Genomic DNA, 25,384 nt, shown 5'->3' with positions numbered 1-25,384 from the left:
GAGCATGTTTATTGTGACGGGGAATTACGAGTCGACCGCCTTAACCACCTGGCCATGTTGAGCCCGTTGATAAGATATCAGCACAAGATATGATGTGGCCACTGCTAAATTAGGGACGACTTAAGCGGCTGTCTTCGTGTAGCTTTGCACGAAATTCAAGACAAACCTAGTCATTGCTTTTTGCAAATACCAATGTCGTAGAAGCAGTAACTCTTGAGTAAACTATATTTAGGTAGACGTTACCAATCTTCCACTTGTTTTTACGTACTATATCCCTTTCTTATACAGTTCCACTGTAAGAGTTTCTACTAATCTGTCAGTGACGATATTGACTTCAGTGTCGAAGAGCTGAACATAATCTAAGTCTGAGCTACACATTTGTGGATGTTAATGTCTCAGTCTATCAAAGTAGAATGTTACAAGTTGCAGAAAAAAACACGAAAAACGTTAATGTGTACAGTTACAGTAGTTTGTTCTCTCTGATAGCGGAAGAAATTTTGCGGCTGATTTACCTCGCAGCGAAATTTTAGAACTCAAAGATTGTTCGTCTTGCAATTTGCTTCAATCATGTAGTTCGTTGTTGTTTTTTAGTGACTACCCGGTAACGTAAAGGTGTCAGTAATTATTAGCGAAATGAACAGCCACAGTCAATCTCGTTACAAGCTGCAGTGAGCAAGCATGTGTCGAGCGCTACATTTTCCGAGAGTGTGAACGTATATTCATTTTGAATATAAATTAAGTTTGTTTGAATTCAATCAAGGTGATAAAAATACAGTTTGTTATAGTAAATCATTCCGCGTGCGTTTTTTATTAATATTTACATGTAGTTATAAGCTGGGAGAAAATTGTTATATAAATTCAGAAAATTACATATTAGTTGTCTGAAAACATCAATTATTGGTACCCCTTTGTTTGAGCATGTGAATTTAGTGAACAGTCCCTGAAGGGTCTGTTGTCACTGTGTAAAATGGAACATTTGAATTACAGAGAATGGTTTGTTTATTTTTGAATAGATCGATTTATTTCAATACGAATCATATCTGTTATTAGATAAGGAGAAATATTTAATAACATAACGTCTGCAATTGCGTTTCGATGCAAGATTCTAGTCCTGCTATCTTTTTATATTAGTCGCAAATCAACAACAACAAAATTCACTTTGTCATTGCTGTATTCTGGTTGGTTTACAGTCTACGTTGCTATGGTGACCTATATTCGATCCATCTAACTCCCAGTGTCTCTTGAAAGTGTATGTAGTTAGAGAATGGTGGCCATATATCCAAATTAAATTACCCTTTCATTTAACCTGGATAATTTAATGGGTATATTCAGATCTCCAGCGATGTTTTTCCTAATTCCATATCCAAAATTATCTATAATTTTCTATATTTCGGTTTATATTGTAACAAACACACGAAGATGTTTCAAACTATACATTACCATATGGATTTATTTGCATTCGCTACCCCGCCATCATCATGTCACGATACAACTATTTTACTTCATACGTAAAACGTGGTACAGTCAACTTCAAGAATAAAACACCACTGACGTGTTTTTATTGATAATGTCGAGATCCGGTTGAAGTTGTTAATTTATGTTTATTTATTATTTAATTCTTATTTGTCTCGCTTTATTTTTCTTCTTTAGAAAAAATTATATTTCTAAACTTCATCACCAACTGCCAACTCTTGGGCTACTCTTGTATCTAGGAATAGTGGGATTGACCGTCACATTATAACGCTGAAAGGGCGAGCATGTTTGGTGTGACGGGGATTTGAACCCTCGACACTCAGATTACGAGTCGAGTCTCTTCACTTTCTCCTATATCTATTACAAATGTTAGTTTCTGTCTATTTTTTGCGAAAAAACCAACAACAAAACACACAAAAAACATTTATTAATGCTTATATTAAAAATAAGTAGATTCGTAATAAACACGTATTTATCTCAAACTTCCTTTTACAGAAATAATTGACAGCGTACAGAAACAGGTAAAGCAATTCTTTGATGTAGGAAATAAGATATTTCGAAATATTTACATGACTTGCTTACAGAAACACATTGTGTCTCGAACATAAAACCATATAGCTGTTATTCAAACCAGATTGTATCTTTGTTCAGAAAAAACAAGAATATATATATATAGTACTGAAGAATATAACATAGACATGTTTTTATTTCAACTTTAAAATTACATATTAAAGTACTAGATAAAAACATGAATAGTTAGGTATATATACTGATGCAAAGCTAAATAAGTACGATTGAATGGCGAGGTGGGTTAAGGCTTTCGACTCGTAATTTGAGGGAAGTTGGTTCGAATCCCCGTCACACCAAACATGTACGCCCTTTCAGCTGTGGGGCGTTATAAAGTGACTGTTAATCCCACTATTCGTTGGTACAAGAGTAGCCCAAGAGTTGGCGGTGGGTGGTGATGTCTAGCTGCCTTCCCTCCACTCTTACACTGCTAAATTAGGGATGGCTAATGCAGATAGCCCTAGAATAGCTTTGCGCAAAATTCAAAACAAATAAACAAACGACTGAATGAAAAGCAATGTATTTATCACTACCAGTCCACATCAGTCCAGACACCATAAAGACCAGTTTCGTTATTCTCTTGGTTTAATACTGTACACATAAACTGCTGGTTAAAATCTTAAGGTCAGTAAACATAAAGAAAAAATATGCATTTTGCGTTGTTAGACTCAACCACTTATTTGAGTAGAGCTTCGAAAGATGAAATTAAGAAAATGGAGGCATTTATGGCCAAGCGTAATAGGGCGTGCGTCTCGTAATTCTGATGGTCGCGTGTTCGCATTCTCGTCGTGCCAAAACACGCTCGCTCTCCCAGCCGTTTGGGGCGTTATAATGTGTCAGCCAATCCCACTATTTGTTGGTAAAAGAGTAGCCTAAGAGTTGGCAGTGGGTGGTGATGACTAGCTGCCTTCCCTCTAGTCTTACGCTGCTAAATTAGGGACTGCTAGCATAGATAGCCGTCGAGTAGCTTTGTGCGAAATTCAAAAACAAACAAACAAACAAGAAAAGGGAAAATAAAAATAAAAAAACTTTTTTAGCATTTAATAGGGAAAATGTGAACACTATGAAATTAGCCTAAATACGAGCTGGTCAAAAGTTTAAGACCATACCGAAAAGAAGTCCTAAACAGGGTAGGAAATGCCTAACAAGAGGTCTTAGAAGTGAGTTGCACGGCCTTTATTACAAATAACTGCAAACATTCGCTTTGGCATGGTCGATATAAGTGTTTGCAGAAGTCTGGCTGGAATGTTATTCCAAGTGGTGAAGATGGCTTCACGAAGATCATGCACTGTTTGGAATTGACGCCCATTTCTATAGACTTCCCTTGCCATCCACCTCCAAACATTTTCAATTGGTTCAGTTCGGGCGAACACGTTGGATGGTCCAAAAGAATCACGTTATTCGCCATGAAAAAGCTTTTGTCCTGCGGGCATTGTGGATTGCAGCGTTGTCCTGCTGAAAGATCCAGTCATTTCCACACAAGCAAAGGCCTTCAGACAATAGGGATGCTCTCTCCAACATGTCAATGTAGCCAGCTGCTGTTTGACGCCCCTGTATTACCTGAAGCTCCACTGTTCCATGGAAAGTACCCCAGATCATGATGGAACTTCCTCCAGTGTGTCGTGTAGACAATGTCTCCGGTGGGATATCCTTATCGTGCCAGTAACGTTGGAAGTCATCTGGACCATCCAGGTTAAATTTTTCTCATCAGAGAACAAAACTTTCGTCCACTTTTCTACGTCCCATGTTTGGTGCTTCTCAGCAAAGTTTAACCGAGCTGTTTTGTGGTGTGGAAGCCTTTCTCTCGCAGATGCCGTCTTATTGTACTTGAGCTGTATTCTGCGTCCGCAAGGGCCTAAATCTGGTTCGACGATCGGCTGGTGTCTTGCCGGACAACCCGTCGAATCCTTCTGCTCAACGCCGGCGAAAGTTTCTTGGATCGACCACTTGAAATTCTCGTTCCGTATCTCTCAGGGTCTTTTGAGAAATTTGCAACAGCAGTTATACTACGCCCAATAACACCAGCGATGGCACGCTGAAAGAGTCCTTGCTTTTGCCGCTCGACAATTCTCCCACGTTCAAACTCTGTCAACTTTTTTTTTTTAGCCTTTGTCATGTTTTTACCCAATATAACACAGGAGATGTCAGTGGGAGATGTTTACAACGCTAAATCTTGAACACAAATGACTAAATTTCGTTACGTGTTTACCGATTAACGCTTCGTTTCAGTATGGTCTTAAACTTTTGACCAGCTAGTATTTAGTCTAATTTCATAGTGTTCACATTTTCCCTATTAAATGCTAAAAGGTTTTTTATTTTTATATTCCCTTTTCTTATTTTCATCTTTCGAAGCTTTGCTCAAATAAGTGGTTGAGTCTAACAACGCAAAATGCATATTTTTTCTTTATGTTCGTTGGCCTTAAGATTTTTACCAGCAGTGTATAAGAAGAGGTTGAGAGTGGATAGTTTTAATCGTAATGCTTAAAAAAATAGTTATTTATTTTACCTCTTTTTTTTCCTATGCAAATTTGCTCGCCAGTAGCACAGTGGCGTGTCTGCAGATTTACAACGCCAGAAATTGGGTTTTGACATCTGTAGTTACCAGAATACACATAGTCTATTGTGTAGGCGTAAAAATACTAAGTTTGAACATAAGACCACAGACGTTCCTTGTGTAATACTCTCCAGCGGCTGTTGTTATGTCATTAATAAGTGTCTCTGAGTGAAAAAAAAAGAATTGTGTATGATGACACGCTACCCCACCTTACCTTAGTTGTTCAGTGGTAATCCTGAGGGCTTACAACGCTAATAACCAGGTTTCGATACCGTTGACGAGCACAACAGAGATAGCACATTTAGAAATGTTATCATCCACTACAAACAAACAAAGTCTGATATGTCAGCCACGCTGTATTTGTTATATCTAACGAGGACTTTACCGGCTGGGAAAAGACAAAGATAATAGTGGTTGGCACGCTTTTTATATTAGCAAGCCGCTTGTCAATCATTTGTTACAGTGTAAACTGGATACAATACGAATCTTCTGATGTCCCGCTTGATAACAAAATAAACATGTTGTTATGAGTGTTATAATTATTCATTAGGTCCTTTTTTTTAAATTGATTATAAAGTTATTATTATTATATATACCACGCTTGTCTTCTCACATCCAAGATAATTCAGCTGAATATATAATGGTTTCACTGAGAATGTGCCGAATAATGCTAAATAAATGTAATTATTTATCACTCTAGGTGGTTTTTAACTATTCTGACACCTTTAATATGTTATACACCCAATAAGGTGTTGCTACCACACCTTTTAAGACGTCCTTTTCACACCTGGAAAGGTTATTCGCAGGTCTTATATTCTTGGCTGTGTTTCAAAAATTGTTGTAGTAGCTATTGTAACGCTTCCAAACGTTAAAAACTATGAATGGAACAGTATTTCTTATAGAAATATGGTATGGTTCGAAAATATTTTGAAGTTTTACTTTTATAACAAAGCCTTGTAAAGTCTTAGCTATTAATCTTTTATGTAAAATCTGGTTTAATTCTGTTGTTGGGTGTTTCAAACGTTTCGCGTAAACTTACACAAGGGTTACCTGATCAATAACAGTCGTTCATTCTAGAGGGAAGAGAGCCAGCTAGCCAAAGAACCAACCACAGACGTTTAGGCTGCATATGTGTGGACGAATGTCCGGAATTGACCCAATGCATAGATCAAATTTTCGCGAGAAAGAGACGCGAACCATGAACTCTAGGATTCACATTCCTGGCACACTAAGAGCTAGGCTATGCCAGTCCCATCTGACTCAATAAAGATTTATTCAACAAATTATTTTAGCGTTTCATTTTCAGCGAACAGGAGAAAACTAAAGACAAGTTTGTTTATAGTTAAGAAAAAAGCTACACAAGGGGTTATTTGTACTTTGCCTACCATAGGTATCGAAACCAAGATTCTAATGTTGTAAATCCGCTGACATACATACCGCTATGCCACTGAAGGGTTTGGTTTGATTGGAATTAAGCGCAAAGATACACTATAGACTACCTGTGCTTTGCCAACCACGGGTATCGAAACCAGGTTTCTAGCGGTGTGATTCCGCAGAGAAAACGTTGTGTCACTAGGGGGACAAGGACAAATGAAGACTGTTTATCACAATCTGAGAACAAGATTCTTAACTGAATATGATTTTCCTTCTCACTCCTGTTATTACTACACATCAAAATATTTCATTAACAGAGATCTGAAACATAATTTTGAATGTAACGAGGACTTGTAATATATTATTACCACTTGAAATCGTGCGTTTAAATATCATCTTTCTTTTAGAAAAACCTTTTGTTTAAAGTATCCATTATAACTTTGACTTCTGGTTCCATTGATCATTAAAACACTGTTTTAGAAATTAACATACAAACATGTAGGGTAGTTTAACAAAACGAACGTGAGGTCGCACGCATATTTCTGTTACAAACAGGTAGAAAAACTCTTTCTATTTTAACCAACCACAAGTGGAGTGCACATCATGGCGTAATGTGGGTGGAGCTTTGTGGGAACAGCACCTATTATTACTGGTCCACGTGCCGACGTTACGTGGGCCTAGTTTGGGAGTTTGATGTCAACGTCGACGAAGGCTCCGGTTTTGGAGGAAGAGACGGCGCCACAAGCCGTCATGTAAATACAGGGCAGAAAAATAATTACAGTTTGATGTTACTCAAACGGAGCTTTGCGTCCACGGAAGGTGAAGTTTATCCACTTAGCTAGAATTTACGAACAATTTTACTTCAAAATATCTTCGTTGTTGTCAACAAGAAAACAGTTAGTCTAACTTTTCAAATTAGGTTTCACTGACTCTCTTTCGAAACCCGAACGTTTCAGATAAACCGACAAACAAATAGATAAATAAAACGAAAGACATAAAGACAGATATAATCGTGCATTGCTAGGATACATCAAATAAATATCCAAACGTAAATACATCTGTTAGTTATTTGTCCCCAACCATTGAAGCTACATCAGTGGATGGTTTGTTGTAGCTGAAACTTAATAACAAACACAAAGAAGTTCAAACACTCTTTTGATATAGCTGGAATTTAATAACACGAACTAGAAGAAATTCAAAGGCTGTTTTCATGTAAATATAATTTAATGTTACATATAATTTATCCCCGACTAGACTCTGATTTATTATGTTACGTATTAGGATTTCAAATAGCTTGATATTTTAATTTTAATTTAGAAATGAATTGAATGTCGATCGATATGTTTCAAATTTATGATATTTACCAGTAAGATTTTAATATACAAACAACAATACAATTTATAATAACAGTTATTACACATAATTATTTATATACAAAAGTTTTACAAACAATTTTGAGTTTTCCATCTGGTCTGGAACTGTATATTTTATTGACGTTTCATGATGAGTGAATTAATTCTTTGTTTATAGACTTCATTTGATGGGAAGCTAGATACATTCTTTACACGTGTGTTATTGTTGTTTTTTTTACCAAAATATCTAACGTCCTGGTAGAAATGCTAATGTTTCAAGTAAATTTACTGAAGTTAAACGATTTGTAATGTTTTAAATCTATGAATGTCCAAGGTTAAATATCTGTAGTTTGTCGATTGATAATCCTCAATGACCATCATAGCTTCCGAAAGTTTTAGTAAACTAACTGTAGCAAACCAACAATATTAATTTGTTTCTTGACGCGGCGTTTTATAAACTTTTTAGGGTGAAGTTCTCGAAAGTTTGGTTGGAAAATATATTAGAAAATACGTTAGAGCTTTTGTAAAACATATATTGTTGATTCTTACACTCAAGAATAAACAGAGTAAGCGGAAAGTTTCAAATACACGTTTAACAATATAAGTTACATGAATTTTTAACTATATATTAAACTGAAACAAACATAGATATTAAAATAAATATATAACAGTAAATCTGTTACAAATAATGTAATCAAGACGACTAATCAAGTTTTGTTATAATTTGGTTATAATTTATTAACACGAACAACACGAAGTTTAAATACTGTTTTGATATATCTTGAATTTATTAATAATATGAACAACATGAAGTTTAAACACTGTTTTGATATATCTTGAATTTATTAATAATATGAACAACATGAAGTTTAAACACTGTTTTGATATATCTTGAATTTATTAATAATATGAACAACATGAAGTTTAAACACTGTTTTGATATATCTTGAATTTATTAATAATATGAACAACATGAAGTTTAAACACTGTTTTGATATATCTTGAATTTATTAATAATATGAACAACATGAAGTTTAAACACTGTTTTGATATATCTTGAATTTATTAATAATATGAACAACATGAAGTTTAAACACTGTTTTGATATATCTTGAATTTATTAATAATATGAACAACATGAAGTTTAAACACTGTTTTGATATAGCTTGAACTTCATTAATATAATACGAACAACATGAAGTTTAAACACTGTTTTGATATATCTTGAACTTCATTAATATAATACGAACAACATGAAGTTTAAACACTGTTTTGATATATCTTGAACTTCATTAATATAATACGAACAACATGAAGTTCGAAGACTGTTGTTAATTTACCAGCTACGCAAATAAGCAATGAAATATCACACGAATCAAAACCTGTGTTGTTGTCATGAGTGTTATTATTGATAAGTATACGTTGAAATGAATCAAGGAGTGATCTTGGCAAGTCGATATCTAAATATGCAGACAACTGTTAGAATGAACATGGATTTAACATATATATATATCACAGTATGCCTGTGATATATATATTTATATATCTGATTAGCGATTTCAGATAAAATATACTTTTTTTCTTTTGTTTCTCTGTGTAACATGTATTGGAGTTAAGTAAACGCGATACGTCTATTCAAACGTGGTGGCTAAGTTCAGCTTTGAGAACATGTGTTGTACAAAATGTTAACCACTAGATAAACATTCTCTCTCCACGACCTTCTGCACAGAAACAGTAATCAATACATGTTGCTTGTGTTTAAGCGAGGCATAACTTACTAGATCTTTTATGGGAAATTGCTAAAGATAATCTTCCATCTCAAAGATTGGTTCTTCGCGTAATTTTTCCCAAATTCTTCTTTAGATTGAACTTTATGTAAATAAACCAGTTACTCCCACAGCTTTGTAACGTCAATAAATTGATTACTCCCACGACTTTGTATAGCAAATAAACCAGTTACTCCCACAGCTTTGTAACGTAAATAAATTGATTACTCCCACGACTTTGTATAGCAAATAAACCAGTTACTCCCACAGCTTTGTAACGTAAATAAATTGATTACTCCCACGACTTTGTATAGCAAATAAACCAGTTACTCCCACAGCTTTGTAACGTAAATAAATTGATTACTCCCACGACTTTGTATAGCAAATAAACCAGTTACTCCCACAGCTTTGTAACGTAAATAAATTGATTACTCCCACGACTTTGTATAGCAAATAAACCAGTTACTCCCACAGCTTTGTAACGTAAATAAATTGATTACTCCCACGACTTTGTATAGCAAATAAACCAGTTACTCCCACAGCTTTGTAACGTCAATAAATTGATTACTCCCACGACTTTGTATAGCAAATAAACCAGTTACTCCCACAGCTTTGTAACGTAAATAAATTGATTACTCCCACGACTTTGTATAGCAAATAAACCAGTTACTCCCACAGCTTTGTAACGTCAATAAATTGATTACTCCCACGACTTTGTATAGCAAATAAACCAATTACTCCCACAGCTTTGTAACGTCAATAAATTGATTACTCCCACGACTTTGTATAGCAAATAAACCAGTTACTCCCACAGCTTTGTAACGTAAATAAATTGATTACTTCCAGACTTTGTATAGCAAATAAACCAGTTACTCCCACAGCTTTGTAACGTAAATACACCAGTCATTTCTATATCTTGGTAAATTAAATAAATCTGTTGCTACCAAACATTTTAATTTGAATTTAAAGTCGAATTTCAACTCATTGTAAACTGACATTTAACCTGTAAAATGTCGATAAAGCAAACTTTGAGATACGTGGAGGACTAAGTGTCTAGAAATTATATGAACTGTTTTTTGTTTGTTTGTTTCTGTTTCAGGGACAGAAGCCTTCAATTTCTGATACAAAACCTGCTGCTGACGTTTTTAAGCCCGATGAAGGTCCGTACTTGGAACGCCATGTTAGACCAGAGGTTTCTTGTATGTACCAAATAAAAAATTAAGAACAGAAATTATTAAGATTTCGTGTTTTGATCTTCTAGTCGCTGTCGTGCTGGCAAAATATTATCTGGTGGTATAATCACCAACTGACAACATATTATCTGGTGGTATAATCATCAACTGACGACATATTATCTGGTGGTATGATCACCAACTGACGACATATTATCTGGTGGTATGATCACCAACTGACAACATATTATCTGGTGGTATAATCATCAACTGACGACATATTATCTGGTGGTATGATCACCAACTGACGACATATTATCTGGTGGTATAATCATCAACTGACGACATATTATCTGGTGGTATGATGGCCAACTGACAACATATTATCTGGTGGTATAATCACCAACTGACAACATATTATCTGGTGGTATAATCATCAACTGACAACATATTATCTGGTGGTATGATCACTAACTGACAACATATTATCTGGTGGTATGATCACTAACTGACAACATATTATCTGGTGGTATAATCACCAACTGACAACATATTATCTGGTGGTATGATCACTAACTGACAACATATTATCTGGTGGTATAAACACTAACTGACGACATATTATCTGGTGGTATAATCATCAACTGACGACATATTATCTGGTGGTATGATCACTAACTGACAACATATTATCTGGTGGTATAATCATCAACTGACGACATATTATCTGGTGGTATGATCACTAACTGACAACATATTATCTGGTGGTATAATCATCAACTGACGACATATTATCTGGTGGTATGATCACTAACTGACAACATATTATCTGGTGGTATGATCACCAACTAACAACATATTATCTGGTGGTATGATGACCAACTGACAACATATTATCTGGTGGTATAATCATCAACTGACGACATATTATCTGGTGGTATGATCACTAACTGACAACATATTATCTGGTGGTATGATGACCAACTGACAACATATTATCTGGTGGTATGATGACCAACTGACAACATATTATCTGGTGGTATGATGACCAACTGACAACATATTATCTGGTGGTATAATCACCAACTGACAACATATTATCTGGTGGTATGATGACCAACTGACAACATATTATCTGGTGGTATGATGACCAACTGACAACATATTATCTGGTGGTATGATGACCAACTGACAACATATTATCTGGTGGTATGATGACCAACTAACAACATATTATCTGGTGGTATGATGACCAACTGACAACATATTATCTGGTGGTATGATGACCAACTGACAACATGTTATCTGGTGGTATAATCATCAACTGACGACATATTATCTGGTGGTATAATCATCAACTGACGACATATTATCTGGTGGTATGATCACTAACTGACAACATATTATCTGGTGGTATAATCATCAACTGACGACATATTATCTGGTGGTATGATCACCAACTGACAACATATTATCTGGTGGTATGATCACTAACTGACAACATATTATCTGGTGGTATGATCACCAACTAACAACATATTATCTGGTGGTATGATGACCAACTGACAACATATTATCTGGTGGTATAATCATCAACTGACGACATATTATCTGGTGGTATGATTACTAACTGACAACATATTATCTGGTGGTATGATGACCAACTGACAACATATTATCTGGTGGTATGATGACCAACTGACAACATATTATCTGGTGGTATAATCACCAACTGACAACATATTATCTGGTGGTATGATGACCAACTGACAACATATTATCTGGTGGTATGATGACCAACTGACAACATATTATCTGGTGGTATGATGACCAACTGACAACATATTATCTGGTGGTATAATCACCAACTGACAACATATTATCTGGTGGTATGATGACCAACTGACAACATATTATCTGGTGGTATGATGACCAACTGACAACATATTATCTGGTGGTATGATGACCAACTGACAACATATTATCTGGTGGTATGATGACCAACTAACAACATATTATCTGGTGGTATGATGACCAACTGACAACATATTATCTGGTGGTATGATGACCAACTGACAACATATTATCTGGTGGTATAATCATCAACTGACGACATATTATCTGGTGGTATAATCATCAACTGACGACATATTATCTGGTGGTATGATCACTAACTGACAACATATTATCTGGTGGTATAATCATCAACTGACGACATATTATCTGGTGGTATGATCACCAACTGACAACATATTATCTGGTGGTATGATCACTAACTGACAACATATTATCTGGTGGTATGATCACCAACTAACAACATATTATCTGGTGGTATGATGACCAACTGACAACATATTATCTGGTGGTATAATCATCAACTGACGACATATTATCTGGTGGTATGATTACTAACTGACAACATATTATCTGGTGGTATGATGACCAACTGACAACATATTATCTGGTGGTATGATGACCAACTGACAACATATTATCTGGTGGTATAATCACCAACTGACAACATATTATCTGGTGGTATGATGACCAACTAACAACATATTATCTGGTGGTATGATGACCAACTGACAACATATTATCTGGTGGTATAATCACCAACTGACAACATATTATCTGGTAGTATAATCACCAACTGACAACATATTATCTGGTAGTATACCAACTGACAACATATTATCTGGTGGTATGATCACAAACTGACAACATATTATCTGGTGGTATGATCACCAACTGACAACATATTATCTGGTGGTATGATGACCAACTGACAACATATTATCTGGTGGTATGATGACCAACTGACAACATATTATCTGGTGGTATGATGACCAACTAACAACATATTATCTGGTGGTATGATCACCAACTGACAACATATTATCTGGTGGTATAATCACCAACTGACAACATATTATCTGGTAGTATAATCACCAACTGACAACATATTATCTGGTAGTATACCAACTGACAACATATTATCTGGTGGTATGATCACCAACTGACAACATATTATCTGGTGGTATAATTACCAATTAGCACACAAAGGCTGCAAGGAAAATAAGAAAAATAAAAATACCTCAAGCTCAAGCGCTTTCAGACAGTTAACAGTTCTTCTTCAAAATACCGACCAACAAATACATAATGTAAAAATTATAGAAAATGAACACTTTTCTTTTCACAACTAGAGGGCACTTTCGACTGGCATCCCACCTTCCACTTAACACAGAATATTTCCAGTGAAAATTCTCAATTCACAGTTTTCATCAGATAATAAGCTACTATATATGCGATAACAAGATAATACTTATGTGATAAAGAGACAGCGTACATGTAGAAAGGAGATACAATTCATGTGCTATTATTATGTTTTCGATATATAGGCTACATTTCAATTTTAACTATCTGCTTTCGTCAGATTTAACATATAATGTGTGTGTGTTTTTCTTATAGCAATGTCACATGTGCTACCTGCCGTGTCCACTGAGGGGAATCGAACCTCTGATTTTAGTAGAGGACGACATACAAGGACCTTTTAATTTTGCTGTTAAAACTACGATTTTGTATATTTATCTCACAAAATACTTATTTTAAGAAAAGGTTTTAACTGAATATAATTTCTACAATTGAACAAACTGTCGTTTTATATCATTTCCAATACCCTCACCTCACGTAAGATTTACCTCAAAAATTACTTAGTTAAAATTATATTTAATACGAAAGGAACACCTGGGGGTGCCGGGGAACGAACCCTCTCTCTCTCTAATAATATTTATTATTTTAATGAATTTATATTATTTTTACTTATTTATTTTTATTTTTATGTTTAAAATATAAATTTACTGAGGAGAGATGTTTAGGATCAACCTCATCATGTATGAGATACCTATCTAATTCGCATAGTAATTCATTTTTCATCCAATTTTTATTAAAGTACGGTATTGTACTATGTAGGAGTCTATCTAGTATGGTTGGTATGTTCGAGTTCTTGGAACTCTGTATGCTGTTTTAATTTTAGTTTTAGTTTGGTTTTAATTATTTTATCACTTACAGTTATCCATGTTGGAGATGCATAATCTATTACTGGTCTAATGTATGCTTTATATATTTTTAATATGTTGTCTGTAGATGCTCCACTGTTTTTGCCAGTTAGACTCCGAGCATAGTTAGTTCTTCGCCAGACTTTATTTTTGATTTCATTGATATGATTAATCCAAGTTAATTTTGAATCATAGGTTAGACCTAAAAATTTTGCCGGTGAGGCAGTCTGAAGTATTGTGCCATTCATATATAATTCTGGCTGTTGTTTTTTATGTTTTGTCAATTTTGTAAAGACTACAAGTTGTGAATTACTTAGTTGTTATCTAACTTATTTGTTTTTAAATTTCGCGTCAAGCTGCACGAGGGCTATCTGCGCTAGCTGTCCCTAGTTGAGCAATGTAAGACTAGAAGGAACGTAGCTAGTCACCATCATCCACCGCCAACTCTTGGGCTACTCTTTTACCAATGAATAGTGAGATTGATCGTAACATCATAACACCCCAAGAGCTGAAAGGACAAGCATGTTTGGTGTAAAAGGCAATTTGGCTCGGCATGGCCAGGTGGTTTAGGCACTCGACTCGTAATCTGAGGGTCGCGGGTTCGAATTCCCGTCACACTAAATATGTTTGCCTTTTCAGCCGTGAGGGTTTATAATGTGAGATCAATCCCACTATTCGTTGGTAAAAGAGTAGTCCAAGAGTTGGCAGTGGGTGGTGATGACTAGCTGCCTTCCCTCTACTCTTACACTGCTAGGGATGGCTAGCGCACATAGCCCTCGTGTAGCTTTGCGCGACATTCAAAACAAACCAAACCACTTGTCCGGTGTGTAGTTTAAGAAATCGATGAATGTTTTTAGTGACTAAAATGATGAATATCTATTATATTTAAAACATTTCTGTTGTATTATTACATTTTGGAAATATAATTATTAATTAGTAGGCTTAACTCATTATTTCTTGTATTTTTGATAAGCACTGTCATTGAACAATAAATATTTTAGTTTCCTTCCCTCATAAAGCCAGTTAAATGTTCCATGACACTTTACTACTCCGTAATAAGTCTTATTACGGCTTATGACGAGAGTTCTGGTGTATCATGGCGGTTAAAGTTCTCGACTCGCTACTTGTAGGCTACGAGTTCGAAAATCCCCGTCACCAAGCATGTTCGCCCTTTCAGCCGTGTGGGCGTCATAATTTGACTGTGGATTATATATATATATGCTGTGCTCACCGTAGGGGCTGAGCTCCAAATTTTAACATTATAAACCTTCCACCGAACCTTACCGCTAAGCAAGAAGGCTGTACAAAAAAAAATCTTAAACAAAAATCTACTCTAGACGTTTATAACCTGATTAATATAGTTACTCTTCGAACTAAAATCATTGCACTTTCTTATTTTTACAGGTGTTTAATATAAGGTGTTATTAAACACTTAAATATCACTACACTTGAAATGACTCTATGCATTCCTGTAAGTTTTAAAACTCCTAATTTTCAGTTATTAAGATTTATATGCAAGGTGAAGACCCTTGGTATATGATAAACATTTATTATTAAGAGAACACCTCTATCAAAGTACTTTTGCCTATTTTGTTTAAAGTATACCACAAAGAAAGTGAAAATTATATTTTGAAATTATACTCCACTTTATTCTCCACATATATCATGCTGCACTTGGAGTGAAAGTCCTAAAATATGTCACTCAGTTGGATCCTGATTCACTATATCATGCTGCACTTGGAGTGAAAGTCCTAAAATATGTCACTCAGTTGGATCCTGATTCACTATATCATGCTGCACTTGGAGTGAAAGTCCTAAAATATGTCACTCAGTTGGATCCTGATTCACTATAAAAACAAAATTTCCCTAAGTCCTACATAAACAAGACTGTTATATGATGTGTTCAATGACTGTTGCGAGTGCATTGGGTACCATAGTAGTGCATTTCCTACACAAATAGTTTGCTAGTCGTTAAGTGTTGTTCGCAATTAAAACCATTAAAAAGTATAATTTGGACAAAAAATGGTCTTGTTTGTAATAAAGATACGACAAAACATCTTATTTTGTGTACCATGTCTGGATCAGACTTACGTAGTACGGATTACTTTCTTATCAAAGGATTCCTGTTTAAATACAAGACTTCACTTGTGTATTTTATCAAGGTAGCACCTGAGTATTCTATCAAGACTTCACTTGAGTATCCTATTAAGCTTACACATGAGTATTCTACCTCGACCTCACTTGAGTATCCTATTAAGCTTACACATGAGTATTCTACTACGACTTCACTTGAGTATCCTATTAAGCTTACACATGAGTATTCTACCTCGACCTCACTTGAGTATCCTATTAAGCTTACGCATGAGTATTCTACCAAGACTTCACTTGAGTATCCTATTAAGCTTACACATGAGTATTCTACCTCGACCTCACTTGAGTATCCTATTAAGCTTACACATGAGTATTCTACCTCGACCTCACTTGAGTATCCTATTAAGCTCACGCATGAGTATTCTACCAATACTTCACTTGAGTATCCTATTAAGATAACACGAGTATTGTACCAAGACTACTGGGATAAAAGAAAGGTTGTTGTGATAGATATAAACTGTCACTTACAATAAGTTACAGTCAATCTTACAATAAGAAAGTCCATTTTCGTGACCAGTTCTGTGATGAGCAAGACATGTAATAAAAAAAGAACGGAAAACTGGATCACTTGTTAATAACGTAGACGGAGACTCAAGTTAGAGGTCAAGCACATCTTTTCTTATATACAAAAATTAACAAAAATGTGAGAGAGAAAAACTGGGTGAAACTTAGTCTGTGTACTACAAGAATTTTATAATAATTGAGATATTAGGACCTTTAAAACGCTTATAAGATATAGTAAAAATGTTTTCAATTATCAGAATAAAAATTTAAATAGATCAGAAGTTATAAGCGGTAAAACTATGAATGCATTTAATCTACCTGTAAAACCTGTTTTTCAAAGTCGTCAGCTTAATACCATAAAATGTACTTTATTGTGATGCGGCTGAGATACCTTATTTCCCATCTAAAACATAATAAAAACACATGTACTAATTAGTGAAATTGAGAAATTCTTATCAAATTATCTGTTGTAAAAAGCTGTGAAAGTTGTAGATGTTTGTACATAATGTTTGTCTATCTCCTCATTATCACACTCTGTTCGCTTCACATTAGCGGATTGTGGAAAACGTCTCTTTTTAGAAGCTCCACCCGTGTCGGATTACTTGATGAGAACGCGATTCACGAAACTTTGGTCAACTATACATCACGTTTCAGGTTCAGCTCACGAAACTATCGAAAAATTTTCGACATACAGAAACTCCCGGATTTTTATCTATAGTAATTTTTTTTAACTTCGCTAGGCTAAAAGAACGTAATTATCTGGAGAGCTACCGTTTCACTTGAAGCTAAACAACCCAGTAACTACAGTAGTGAGCGTAACAGATAGTTACAAACAACCCAGTATCTACAGTAGTGAGCGTAACAGATAGTTGCAAACAACCCAGTATTTACAGTAGTGAGCGTAACAGATAGTTCTAAACAACCCAGTATCTACAGTAATGAGTATAACAGATAGTTCTAAACAACCCAGTATCTACAGTAATGAGTATAACAGATAGTTCTAAACAACCCAGTATCTACAGTAATGAGCGTAACAGATAGTTTCAAACAACCCATAATCCACAGTAATGAGCATAACAGATAGTTTCAAAAGTTAGAACCCAGCATCAACAGTAATGAGTGTAACTGACAGTTAAACCCAACAGTTAAAACAGCGTTTTATGAGTAAAAGTATTATCTAAACTTACTCACCTCACAAAACACAAATCACACAAAACGTTCTCACTCAAAGTTAAGTTAACTGTAACCCTTTTGTATAGTTTTGAGTTTAATTTGTTATTACTCTGAAGGGTTATATATCTCAGATTATATACAGATTTAAATCAGAAAAAAAATCGAAACATTTGAGCAGCTATGAGCATGTGTCCGAAAAGTTTGTTTGCTTCGTATTTCGCGCAAAGTTACGCGAAAGATATTTGCACTAGTCATCCCTAATTTAGCAGTGTGAGACTAGAAGGAAAGCAGCTAGTCACCATCACCCACCGCCAACTCTTGGGCCACTCTTTCACCAACGAATAGTGGGATTGAGCGATCCATTATAAAGCGCTCATGGCTGAAAGGGCGAGCATGTTTGGTGTGACAGGGACTCGAACACACCACCCTCCGATTACGAGTCGAATGTCTTGACCACCTGGCCATGCTGGGCATCTGAAAAATCTGGAGCCACAGTATCAGAGCCTGCAAAGGCCGAGTTAATCATTCTGTTAATCCAAACTTATTACATGGCTAACATATGGAACACATTCTGTATAATTCGTTGAAAGTGCCTATGGTTCCAGAAATTTTAGAACATTGTGATTATCTAAACATTGAAGTCGTGACACAGTAGGGGGAAAAAATCTTATGAATAAAGTCCGTTTATATAGTTCCAGTTATTCTATACTACAAAATAAGATTTGTAATATAAAGTTTTAATAATTAATTAATATTCAAACAATTTTTGGGTCTTTATTTTAAAGCAAATTATGACAAAAATATTGTAAGTATTTCTCATATCCGTCTTGCATAGTTCGAAATATATTAAAATATCGAATTTTTTCTACATAAAAAAGTAACATAATATTGGTAAACTAAACTTATTTTGATTGTAATACGTCTAAAATAACCACATGCGTTATCAAATCTCATTGTTACATAATTATTGTGCGTTGAAAAAAACACATGGTTATGGTGACTACATCGAGATAATTATTTAATATCGAATTTTTTTCTACATAAAAAAGTAACATAATATTGGTAAACTAAACTTATTTTGATTGGAATACGTCTAAAATAACCACATGCGTTATCAAATCTCATTGCTACATAATTATTGTGCGTTGAAAAAAACACATGGTTATGGTGACTACATCGAGATAATTATCAAACATTAAAAAAAACAACTAGTTCCTAGAAGTTACGCTTTATTAGTTCTGCTATATGCATATGCATATGAAGAAACAGTCAAAAATACGTTTATAACTGGACTTTAAATGTAATGTGTATTCTTCTAGTAATTACACGTGTGTTCCATACGATTCAATCTACAAAAATATTGTTTAAGTTATTAAATTAAAAACTGGACACCAACACTATAAATAAGAGTGTCAAACTTAATATATAAATGAGAAGAATCGCTAGTTTTAAGGTGTTAAGTGATAAGGAAAACAGTTTCAACATAAAAAACCATTAGTTACATTTGTTTTAAGGTGATAAATGAACCAACACGAAAAACTATTAGTTACCACTAGTTTTACGATATTAAATGGAAACTGTTCCAACACCAAGAACCGTTAGTTACAAGAAGTTTTAAAGTGAAAAACTGAAACCAACTGTTTCAACACTAAACACCATTAGTTACAACTTATTTTAAGGTGGTAAATGGAACCATAAACTGTTCCAAAACCAGGAACCATTAGTCACCACTAGTTTTGAAGTGGTTTTTCGTGTGTTTTTTAATTTCGCACAAAGCTACTCGACGGCTATCTGTGCTAGCCGTCCCTAATTTAGCAGTGTAAAACTAGAGGGAAGGCAGCTAGTCATCACCACCCACCGCCAACTCTTGGGCTACTCTTTTACCAACGAATAGTGGGATTGACCGTAATTTTATAACGCCCCCACGACTGAAAGGGCATTAGTCACCACTAGTTTTGAAGTGGTTTTTCGTGTGTTTTTTAATTTCGCACAAAGCTACTCGAGGGCTATCTGTGCTAGCCGTCCCTAATTTAGCAGTGTAAAACTAGAGGGAAGGCAGCTAGTCATCACCACCCACCGCCAACTCTTGGGCTACTCTTTTACCAACGAATAGTGGGATTGACCGTAACTTTATAACGCCCCCACGACTGAAAGGGCGAGCATGTTTGGTGCGACCGGGATTTGAACCCGCGACCCTCATATTACGAGTCGAACGCCTTAACCCACCTGGCCATGCCGGGCCAGTTTTAAAGTGTCAAGTAACAAGAGAAACTGTTTCAACCTGAACTTCCAAACGTATATGAGAAGAATTTACTGATGTTAACACAAATCACTAAACAAAATGATACAATGAAAAGTAAGCTTCCGAAACAGTGCCTTCATTTTGCGTTTTTAATGTGATAAAATATAAACTTAAAGTCTTCTGAATTCGTTCATTATTCTTGGTCGGCAAATACAAAAGGTTTGTTGAATTGTAATTATATATAAATAGTAACTGTTCTTTTAATTTCGCGCTTTGTGCTACTAATTTAAGTGGATTAAAGTACTATTTTCTGTGTAGGAGACATACTGGTGCTAACTGTCTTACAGGTTCTTTGAAACAATGATGCAAGAGAATATTCATATCATAAGTAAGTAGAGTGACGAACAGATATTCAGCACGTGCTCGGTAAAATTAGTTCTTAAGTCATGTGCATAAACAGTTATATTCTGAAACTAAGAACTTACAGAAGTTCAAAATGAGCTATTTTAGGTTGGACGTAAGTAATAACAATACCAATACAAGCTTGTATGGCGTAGTAATATCGACGTTTTCTTTAAGTTTTGTTTTGTTAGAGCGTTAAAATAATATAGAGTGTAATATAATTTATATAAGCTAATGACACTTGAGCTGAGCACTTTACTACGTTATTGAGTGTTGATACCTGTAGAAGGTTTGTTTTGTTTTGAATTTCGCGAGAATTACACGAGAGCTATTTGCACTAGCCGTCCCTAATTTAGCAGTGTAAGACAAGAGGGAAGGCAACTAGTCATCACCACCCACCGCCAACTCTTGGGCTACTCTCTTACCAACGAATAGCGGGATTGACCGTAGCATTATAACGTTCCTATGGCCTGAAAGACGAGCATGTTTAGTGTAACGGTGATTCGAACTCGCGACCCTCGGATTACGAGTCGGTGCCTTAACCACTTGGCCGTGCCAGGCCCCTGTAGAAGGACTTGAAGATTATGATACACAGGAATGACACTGGTATGTATGTAAACTTGTTACACTTGAGCTGAGCACTTTAGTAATTTGTAAAGTGTTGATGCGTGGTCTCGACATATAGTCTGATACAAAGATTAACATGAATTTCAAGTACATATACCATTAACACAGGAGCAACAATGGATTAAATTCCGTATATGTATCACACCAACATAGGACTAACGCTGAATAGCATAGCTGGTGTATGAACACAGGATCCGGCTTAACCACGAGCTGAAATAAATACACTAAAATTATTAACTGAATGCAAAGTAACCGTTGTAGTTACCTTGTGATAATTATGATAGATTGATTATATATATATATGTTTAGGGTAGCTTCACTGAGATAATTATCATGTAATAAAAAAACTTCCACGTTTACGGTAGCAACATTGAGATAATTATGATACATTGAGAAAACTACATGTGTTTATTGTGACAACAGTATGATAATTATCGCAGATTGAAAAACACACATAATAATTAACTTCTGATCGACGAAAGCTGCCTCCGTAGATCTAACGTGGTAAATGTTCATCCTTTGGAGTACTTCCAGTTTCCATGGTAATTTCAAGCATTAAAACCATAGAAGCAACTTATCGTTTTCTTTCGTTGTAGATCTGTTTGAAAAGAATATATCTGAAAAAAAAGCATTTTTAAGTTAATTTATACAGTGTGGTTTTTGCTAAGAGCTTCAATTTTATATTAAAAAAGGTGGCATTTTTTTTTCTTCAAGCAGACGAAGATAGAGTGATATGAAAGAATAAAAAAAATGTATAGGTTCTCCAATAAGAAAGCTAAAAAAAAACATGTATATTAACCGCTGCTATTGTATGAATTAAACAGGCTCCCTCTCATACGTTCGATTCGGTTACAGGTATATATAATCTCAATACCAGGAAGTAAGAGTGAAAAACAATGTATTCGCATACAATTGCTAACCTATTCCTGATAGAACTTTTTTTTGGGGTACGAGAGTGTTATTTTGTTATTGTTTTGTATATTAGATAGTTACATCTGCTATATAAAACAACTAACATTTGAAGATAATTTAAATTCCAAAAGGACATGTGTAGATTATACGAGATTGGATGAAAAATAAATCGATTTTTATTTTCCGGTTTCGATGTTTTCAATTCACACACCTTTAAACTTTGGAGAGTTTAACTTTAGGTTTCGAATTAAGCACAAAACTATACCATGGTTTGTCTCTGCTATGCCTACTACGGGTATCGAAACCCGAGTTTTAGCGATGTTAGTCCGCTGACGTATCGCTGTGCCATTGAAAGATTTACCATAGCCGGGTGGTTAAGGCACTCGACTCGTAAACCGAGGGTTGCGGGTTCGAATCCCCATCACACCAAACATGTTCTCTCTTTCAACCGTGGGGGCGATATAATGTAACGGTCAATCCCACTATTCGTTGGTAAAAGACTAGTCCAAGAGTTGGAGGTGGGTGGTGATGACTAGCTGCTTTCCCTCTAGTCTTACACTGCTAAAATAGCAATGGCCAGCGCAGATAGCCCTCGTGTAGCTTTGCGCGAATTTAAAAAACAAACAAACAAAACCTTTTGTTTAAATTTATTTGACCCTATACATGATTTCTGACGGAGCTTGGTTCTTGTGAAAGTTTTTTTTTTATAGTTTAATCATTTTGATCGTGCTTTGATTTGAGGAAAACTTATTTATAAACATAAAGGCATGACATTCTATTGGTAGCCATTATGAAAAAGCGAAATGAGCCGATTTTCTATAGTCCTGTAATTTCATAGGAATAGTTCTTCTATTAACTGTAAAGAATTTTGGTTGGCTAGTTACTGTGAATGTTGGGGATTATGACGCAGAACGCCAGGGCTATCTGCTCAAATCTTTCGAAATCACCCACAACTTTACGACTCCTATTTCTGATAGTCTTTCTCAAATAATTTAGCTTTCTGAACTAGCTATATCAATAGCTGCCATGGTTAGTAGAATAATCGATCGCCAACTTTTGATTATTGATTAGTTTCATTATTTTTTTCGCCAACAATTACCCATTTGAATTTTGAATGGCGTTTCCGCTTCTATTTGTTTATTTGTTTAGGAATTAAGCACAAAGCTTTACAAAGGGCTATCTGTACTCTGCTCACCACGTGGTTAGCGGGTCCAGAGTATAGATTATGTTTGTTTGTTATTTATCCTTTGATAATAAGCTAGAATTATCGGAATATTTGTTCATTAAACACTACTTTAAGAAACCATTTACACGTTTAAAACCTACAAAGCAGAAAATTTTTCTTCCACTGGATTGATAATTCGGTGATTCGTAGTTCGAGTCCCATTTCCGTAAGAATACGTTCCGTATTTTACAGATATGAGTAAACTATGAAAATAACGATCATATCTCGCTACTCGATAAGACGAAAGTAGTCCAAAAGATGGCGGTAGCCACTGCTGACCATGCAGTTTCCTATGGTGTATCAACTCAAAATCATACACGGATTCGCGCGAATGGAGCTTTTGTGTGAGGTTGTGTGGAAATTCTAAAAGTACTCAACTATATCAAGATAGATATATAATTTCTAAGATATACTAACACTACTATGTTTTATTAAAATATGTAACATTTTAACATATCTTTTAACATTCGAGTAACTTTTTGTCTTCACAACAACAGCACCGTATAACATCGCCCAGTTATACTTTCTTCCCCTGGTTCGAGAATTTTTTTAAAATTTGGTGTTAAAATATCACTATAATCCGCTGTTTGACATAGAGGAAGCAACTGGTTTGAGATTTTTTTTTAAATTTGGTGTTGAAATAACACTATAATCTGCTGTTTGGCATAGAGGAAGCACTATACTTTATTGTTTGTTGTTGAAGTAAATACTCTATTACTGTTAAAGTGACATTATTCTCCGTTATTTTATTTTGAAGAAACATTGCGTGTACTATTTAGTATTTGATGTAACACTATATTCTGGTGTCTGATATTAAAGTAACACTGCATGACTATTGTTTGATGTTGAAGTAACACTACATGTACCATTGCTTGATGTTAAAATGACACTATGTTCCATTGTTTGATCTTTAAATAACACTATGTACTATTATTTGATGTTGAAGTAACACTATGTTCTATTGTTTGACGTTGAAGTAACACAGCAGGCACTATTGTTTGATGTTGAAATAAGACTACATTCTATTGTTTGATGTTCAAGTAACATTACACGTTCCATTGTTTGATCTTAAAATAACACTATGTACTATTATTTGATGTTAAAGTAACACTATGTACTGTTATTTGATGTTGATTGGCCCGGCAAGGCCAAGCGCGTTAAGGCGTGCGACTCGTACTCTGAAGGTCGCGGGTTCGCATCAGCGTCGCGCCAAACATGCTTGCCCTCCCAGCCGTGGGGACGTTATAATGTGACGGTCAATCCCACTATTCGTTGGTAAAAAGAGTAGCCCAAGAGTTGGCTGTGGGTGGTGATGACTACCTGCCTTCCCTCTAGTCTTACACTGCTAAATTAGGGACGGCTTGCACAGATAGCCCTCGAGTAGCTTTGTGCGAAATTCCAAAACAAACAAACAATTATTTGATGTTGAAGTAACACTATGTTCTATTGTTTGACGTTGAAGTAACACTGCATGCACTATTGTTTGATGTTGAAATAAAATTATGTTATATTGTTTGATGTTAAAGTAACACTGTGTTCCATTGTTTGATGTTGAAGTAACAATATGCTCTATTTTTTGATGTTGAAGTAACACTTTGTTCTATTGTTTGATGTTGAAGTAACGCTTTGTTCTATTGTTTGATGTTGAAGTAACACTTTGTTCTATTGTTTGATGTTGAAGTAACACTTTGTTCTATTGTTTGATGTTGAAGTAACACTTTGTTCTATTGTTTGATGTTGAAGTAACACTGTGTTCCATTGTTTGATGTTGAAGTAACAATATGTTCTATTTTTGATGTTGAAGTAACACTTTGTTCTATTGTTTGATGTTGAAG

At 35.1% G+C, this 25,384-nt stretch overlaps 1 protein-coding gene across 4 annotated transcripts in view; it reads left to right on the top strand.

Annotated features, from left to right (window-relative positions):
* Positions 1 to 14,018, top strand: part of LOC143228960 (uncharacterized) — a 154,287-nt gene extending 140,269 nt beyond the window's left edge. For 2 of the 4 annotated variants that reach the window (XM_076460489.1, XM_076460487.1), the window contains exons 2-3: positions 10,186 to 10,285; positions 13,727 to 14,018. In XM_076460489.1, coding sequence (XP_076316604.1) covers positions 10,186 to 10,285; positions 13,727 to 13,812 — 186 coding nt within the window. In that variant the 3' untranslated portion in view covers positions 13,813 to 14,018. Of the gene's footprint in view, positions 1 to 10,185; positions 10,318 to 13,726 lie in introns of those variants that run through there. The other 2 variants (XM_076460486.1, XM_076460488.1) reach the window with 2 other exon arrangements.
* The last annotated feature ends 11,366 nt before the right edge of the window (positions 14,019 to 25,384 follow it).

This window comes from Tachypleus tridentatus, chromosome 10, assembly GCF_004210375.1.
Source record: "Tachypleus tridentatus isolate NWPU-2018 chromosome 10, ASM421037v1, whole genome shotgun sequence".
Lineage (NCBI taxonomy): Eukaryota > Metazoa > Arthropoda > Merostomata > Xiphosura > Limulidae > Tachypleus > Tachypleus tridentatus.
Note: the sequence above shows the minus strand (reverse complement) of the source record. Positions and strands in the feature narration are given on the sequence as shown.